Raw genomic sequence first — 6,898 nt, forward strand, 5'->3', positions numbered from 1 at the left:
GCGGCCCCTGCCGTGCGGCGGGTATTGTCCTCCTCAAAATGGCCGCCGGGCCGCGGCGCCCCGCGCCCCTCCCCACCGCCCGGGAAGGGTCCTCCGCCGCCCGCCCCGGGCCCGCCAGCTTCGCGGCCCCCGGCCCGGCTTCCTCAGGGCCTCCTCAGCGCCGCCGTCCCTTCAGCGCCTCGCCCAGGAGCCCTGCTGGCTGCCCTCGCTCTCGGGCCTGCTGCGCCTTCCCCACAGGCGCCTTTCCCTGACGCTCCCCCGCGGGTGACCCGTCCGCCTCGTGGGCCTCCTCACACCGGACGCGTTTCCCCCACAGACACTCGTGGCCCTCAGTGTTTTAGGGATGACGGTGATACAGGCTGCAAGGCTTGACAGCCATCCTCTGCGCTTCCAAAATCCCCGGCCTTGCCCCCGAGGAAGGCGAGGCGTGAGTTTGCCCTGAAATACATGTAGTTTCTGCTGCGTCTCTCCGCTGCGTCTGAAAAATGCATCTTGAATATAATTAAAAGCAGTCAAGGTTTACTGAAACTCTCCAACGAGCTAAGGACATGATGCAGCACCTCAAAAATTATAATACCTAAATAAGAGGATGTACTACTAACGATGTGATCTCTTCTTCAAGTTTATTCCAGCGGAGAGGATGAGGAAATTCTCAGTAACTCCAGTGGTTTCACAGGTTCCCACTAAACCGTTTCTGAGCCTTTTTTTCATCAGCGTTACACCCACCGCCATGATTTGTCAACTGTTTCTCTACAGCACAGAGGTGGAAAAGAAACACCACAAAAATGACCCTTCTAAATACTTCAGGGGTGGATTTACCAGGTGGGCATTAGAGAATGTTCACCAGGCTCCACATGGCGAATACGCCCTGGATCACGATGCAGACGTGGCCATATGGTCACGCACACCCTCTGTTCCTGGCGTGACAAAACCCAGGCCTGTGTATAACACACCTCCCGCACCATTTCAGAGATGTTTCAAGATGGGATTTGTCCACAATAAACTATTCAAGTAGTGAAATATCAACTGAAAAGAAACTTAACTTACAAGCAGATACAGACTGCTTCTCTCTGTGGATTCTGATCCCTCTCCTCTGCCTTTTGTCACATTAGTTCACATTCCAGGACCTCCCTTGTGAGTGCAGACTCACGGGGACTTTTTTGTTTTATTGCAATTGTGTGAAAGTTGAAGACGACAGGAAGCTGATGCTGAACCTTTACCCAAGTCCACAGTTGAGAAAATAACACACCCACAACCCTACCTGAGGCGGTGAAGGTGCCCCACGCAGCCAGCCGAGCTTCTACAAAACATAGTGTGGTGAGTTGACCCTAGCTGGAAACCAGCCCACCAAAGCCACTCTATCACTCCCCTCCTCAACGGGACAGGGGAGAGAAAATATAACTAAAAGCTTGTGGGTTGAGATAAGGACAGAGAGAGATCACTCAGCAATTACCATCACGGGCAAAACAGACTCAACTTGGGGAAAAATTAATTTATTACCAATCAAATCAGAGTAGGATAATGAGAAATAAAACCTAAATCTTAAAACACCTTCCCCCCACCCCTCCCTTCTTCCCGGGCTTAACTTTGCTCCCGGTTTTCTCTACCTCCTCCCCCTCAAGCAGCGCAGGGGGACAGGGAATGGGGGTTGCAGTCAGTTCATCACACGTTGTCTCTGCCGCTCCACCCTCTTCAGAGGCAGGACTCCTCACACTCTTCCCCTGCTCCAGCCTGGGGTCCCTCTGGCGCCTGGCGTACCTCCTCCTCCTCTTTCTTCACTGACCTAGGTGTCTACAGGGTTGTTTCTCCCACATATTCTCACTCTTCTCTCCAGCTGCAGTTGCTGTTGTGCAGCTTTTTTTCCCCCCTTCTGTTATCCCAGAGGTGCTACCACTGTCACTGAAGGGCTCGGCCTTGGTCAGCGGTGGGTCCATCTTGGAGCTGGCTGGCATTGGCTCCATAGGGCACAGGGGAAGCTTCCAGCAGCTTCTCACAGAAGCCACTCCTGCAGCCCCCCCACTACCAAAACCCTGCCATGCAAACCCAATGCACATGGGTGGTGAAGTCTTTTACCATCTCCTTGTAGACTAGGCTCCCATATATTGTAAAAATTTCCCTCTGCTTCAGTAAGCTGAAAGATCAAATCTCATCTAAAATTTCATAGAACCTTTTAGTTTTAGTATTTTATTCCTTCTGAAGAGTCTTTCTGAGTCAGTTCTGGAAAAATCAGAGGCACTGGAAGAGCTCAGCCTGACCCAGGAAGGCAACTGAGATGCTGCTTTAAATTGTACCTGTGACTCAAACTGACACTCTTTTGAGCTGTATTCTCCACTCCTACCTGTGTCATTTTCCTTGACTTATCATCAAAAGACTGTTCCAATCAGTCTATCCTGTCTGTTTTCCCTGCATTTAATTACTCATGGTATTATTTTTCTCTTTAAGCTACCAGGAGGCAAGAAGCACCTGTCGCTAGAGAAAACAACATGCTTCTGTACAAATCCCCCTTGCACAGTCTGATGGTGTATCAGTCTCCTACGATCTCCCTTCACCTTTTATTTTAGCTCTGAAGAGCAATGGGCAATGCCATCTGGACCTTCTGAAGTCCACTATCACCACTAAGAAGCAGGACCATGTGCAAGAACAAGGAAATAAAGCATCCCAAACCCCACTCTATTTTCTACTTTACGGGGCTTTTTTAAGCGAGACTCAAAACACACCGGGTACTTTACAGAACAAAAGACAAGTGCCATTTCCCCAAGGACGTTAAATTCTATTTTTAGGAATGATGCAACATCACAGAGAAGCTACCGCTGTGAGGAAGGGTGTCACAAGACTGATGGTGCTCGATGGTCCCGTTTTATTTTGTTCTTGCCACTTCTTCCCCCTCCCTCTTTGACAATCTCTCTGCTGCATGTCCAGGAGGAGTATTTCTGGGAGGTGGAATGAAACTGGTCAAGGCCTGAGAGCAGCAAGAACTGAATGCAGGAATGGCAGTGAGACATACATTAAGGCCAGCATCACAAACAGAACAAATGTGCTTAAATACACATTAAGTACACAGGAAAATACACTAGATTTTATGAGAACATATGGGATTTTGCTACCACTGCAGAAGTTATACGTGCTCAGAAAAGCTGAAAACCATTTCAGCTGTACCACTATTGGTCTCGCCACCAATTACACAGATCCCCAATCACAGACCAGGTTTCTACAAACCTCATATTTATATAGCTTTTCTTCTTATATATCAACAGAGGAAACTCACATTATACAGGAGATTCAGTGGAGCCAACAATAAACAGAGTGCTAAAACATGCAAAGATAACAGGCTAGACAGCAGCACTCAGAGTGAGTGGCAGGGGAGAAGCCACACTGGGAACTACAAAGGACCCAGTCCTGCAGGGTCCGGGCTGCAGCAGAGGGGGGCAAAGGTGAAGCTTTTTGTCTCTCTGAGCTCCTCCTCTTCAATGCATGGAGCTGAAGGGAAGTGAATGGGGAAGCGTCACAGTGACAATTCCAGAGAAATTCCATCTCTGGGAAAAAAATTCCACGTATTGTTTCCTAAAATATTTCCAAGCCTTGTTTCATTCTTGTACAGGAGTTTTATAAGGAAGGAATATGACGTATCTAGATCTTGCAGAGCTCTTTAGCTTAAGTCTCCACTCTCTTCTGAAGAGGGCAGGGCATATGGGTGTTCAGCATACATTCCCTTTCACACTGAGATTTTAAAACATTTAAGATTTTTAAGAAATCAAGACAGCTACAAGCAGGTGTGTGCTACTGCACATTAGCAAGCGTAAGTCTACAAAAGCAACTCCAGCCCCTTCAAAGCTGTGTATTACTTTGCAATTAGTTCAATGCAAGAAGAGAAAGCAAACAGTTATTTGAAGGTGTAAGCAGGCAAGTAGGGCTAAAGCTGCCTTCTCCGTCTGGACCCTGAAGGTCTGAGTGGTTTTTTCAGGCTTTGCTCTTCATTAACACTAGTTTAGCACCAGGAATAGAAAATACCTTTTGCCTGGGGCACTGCCTGTTCTGTGCCTTCCATGTTCACGATGCTGATCGTTCCCTCTGTTTCTCAAGTCATGAAATAACTTCCAAATTTCCTATTTCACAACTTAGTAACTACCCTCCTCATCAGACCTTGATTTTTTTGCCTTTTTCTTTTCTTCTCCCCTGACTGGAAAACAGTAACACAGTTTCTCTTTGCCTTTGCCTTCCTCCTTGGACTCAGAGCCCGTACTCCAAAACCTTTTTGAGCAATCTGAAGTTCCATGCTGACATGGTGATTCCCAATTCTGCTTAATTACATGGACTGGACAGGCACAGAAGCCTTTTAGCAAAACGTGCAGGAAGGTCTCCCTTCCTGATATGTGCAGACCTCCAGCCAATGTTCAAAGGAGGACTAAAAAATTTCAAGATCTCAACTAAAACTCACCTTTCCCAAGATGACTTCCCCAGGAACCACCCACCTCCCTTATCACTTCAAAAGCATCAGAGGCTGCAGACACGAAAAACCACTTACACCTCTAGTGAGTGAACAAAGTAGACTGTACGTGCCAAGAGACAGCAGGAGAGGATCAGAGAGTTCCTGGACCAGCTTTTAGTGTGTCTCTTTACACAGGATGGATGCTGGAGCAGAAGAGGACGCTGTCCCACTCCTAGATCCACCACCTCAGTAATCCAACATTTCTCTCTCCATACTGATAAAGAGAAAATAAGACCAGTGAGACCGATGGGCACTCTCCAGGGTTGTCAGGCCTTGCAATATAGTTGGTAAAGGCTGATCACCTGCCTTTTGGCTGCCTCTCCCTGTGGGTAGGGCTGTGGTCCCTACAGAGTGGTCCACAGAGACAAGTGTTATGTGTGGAAAAGGATAAAAGGAAAGCAAGAGAAACACATGCGGCAGAGTGAAAGAACACAGGGATGCTCCAGGCACTCGAGTGTCCCTAGGAAAGCCTCAGGTGGCAGGTTCTGCTATCACAGTCGATACTCAAATGAGCTCACATGGAGAGAGCTCCTTAGCTTCACTACATGGAAAACAAATAGCAACTTCCATCCTTCCAACAAGGATCTCACTTGGTAGGCAAGTCTCAGATTTCCATTAAGAGTTAGCCAGCTCTATAGTAATTATGCATTTTTAGTTCATTAATAGCTTTTAATTATGATGCCCATACAAGCAGCAGGCTCTGTAATTTTCTGTCGGATAGCTTAAGCCATTAGAAGTCTCCTTCTACCAGTCACAAGAAACAGATGCAGTTATAGAAGCAGCACCTTACCCTTGAAGAACGGTGGCAGAAGACCTCTTAGTGCTGGGTTTTCAGGCATCCAGTTTTGCTTTGTATCTGGAGCCATTTTAGTAACATGTGGAAGGATATTTTGGATCTAGATATCATCACTAACATCCTCAGAAGTGTGCAGCATAGAGCAGCACCATTTTGTACGACAGTGGATGAATTTGACTTTGTACAACAGAGAGTCAAATACATGCACATCCCCAAATTCCTCCCAGATAAAGCACTTACCCACAATAAAGGATGGGCTTTCTTAAAACTAGTGAGTCTTAGTTTCTCAAGCAGGTTTCTGAAGATTTACATTAAGTTCTTCTACCCTGCAACAAGCCATTCCTCCTGACTGACCTGAATAGACACTACTCCCTTTTCTCAGCACAATTGGTGTCATAACGTGCTCTTACCCAAGATAACTGCTAGCTTTATTTTTATTGGAAATGATGGATGCAGTAGCCAATAAAGTAAAAAAAGGCAATTTAGCAGTGGACTGTTGCAGCATTTGTCATGTGAGGACAGTGAATGACTCAAGCTGTCTTGAAAAATTAATTTTTAGTGAGCTTCTCTGAAAAGCACCAGTCTGAGAGGGACTGGCTGCTTCTAGCTGTGCGTTCAGCAAGACAGCATTGCTAATATTCTTCTTAAAAAGTGTATCACCGAACAAGTTTGTTATTGAGAGGAATAGGCAAAAAGTGAGGAGTATGCAGAGACGGAAAGGAGAGCAGAATGGAAAGAAAGGAGCAGTGTGTGGTTCGTGTTTTATCACACCAAGTTATTAATGGCTACTCAAGTTCAATTCCATTGGTACCAGAGCTCCCAGAGTTATCAGAAAGTTGGCTGGGCAGTCTCCAGCAGCCTCAGCAGGCAAATTCTGCCCAGTCTCTAGGGGGTCTTAACTCCCACCCTGACCCCTGCCAGACAGAGAAGGGAAAAAAATCTCATGACCCTGAGTAAGTAAGGCAGAGCAGAGTTCTTCCTGACACCTGCCAGCATGTCTCCCCGACCTGCTGTGATTAATCTAATGCTTCATTACGAGTCCTCCTCCAACCTGCAGGCAACCCACTGAAGTCACAAAGCGTGTAATTTGATTAATCAGCTTTATCAATGAGCTTGCCCGAGAGCTCCAGCAACTCTACTCCAGAGAATGTCACCTTCAACAACCTGGAGGCTCATCTATCTTCAAGTGTCTGAAGTGCGTAAAGAAATAAAGGAGAAACTGGTTATTAGAAGGCAACCGAGTCAATGAAGTGAACACAAAGACCACGTTGACCGAGCAACTAGATCGCGGTGTGCCCGCAGCCAGGGCCGCATCCCCGCGGCACCTACACCCTCGAGACAAGAAAACGAAGTAGATGGAGACGCGGCGGCCTCCCTCCCCTCCTCGCCCCGCCGGGCCCTGCCAGCCGGGTACGAGGTCCGGAGGGGCAGCCTCGGGGCCGCTGGGCCCTGCCCGAGAGCCGGCGCTCAGAGCCCCCCCCCGGGCAGCACCGACCCTCCCGGGGCAGCCACGGGGCTCCGGCGGCTCACCCGCGGTCGGCCTCAGGGAAGCGGCCGAGCCAGCTACGGGCGGGAGCGGAGCGGAGCCCGGCCTGCCCCGTCCCCGTCCCCGCCTG

General features: G+C 48.3%; 1 protein-coding gene across 1 annotated transcript in view; it reads left to right on the forward strand.

Moving 5' to 3' along the window:
- NUP85 (nucleoporin 85kDa) overlaps positions 1 to 6,898 on the forward strand; it is a 19,294-nt gene that overhangs the window by 611 nt on the left and 11,785 nt on the right. The window contains exon 2 of the mRNA XM_010579472.1: positions 757 to 897. Coding sequence (XP_010577774.1) covers positions 757 to 897 — 141 coding nt within the window. The remainder of the gene's footprint in view (positions 1 to 756; positions 898 to 6,898) is intronic.

Source organism: Haliaeetus leucocephalus, unplaced genomic scaffold, assembly GCF_000737465.1.
Source record: "Haliaeetus leucocephalus isolate CR32 unplaced genomic scaffold, Haliaeetus_leucocephalus-4.0 Scaffold657, whole genome shotgun sequence".
Taxonomy (NCBI): domain Eukaryota; kingdom Metazoa; phylum Chordata; class Aves; order Accipitriformes; family Accipitridae; genus Haliaeetus; species Haliaeetus leucocephalus.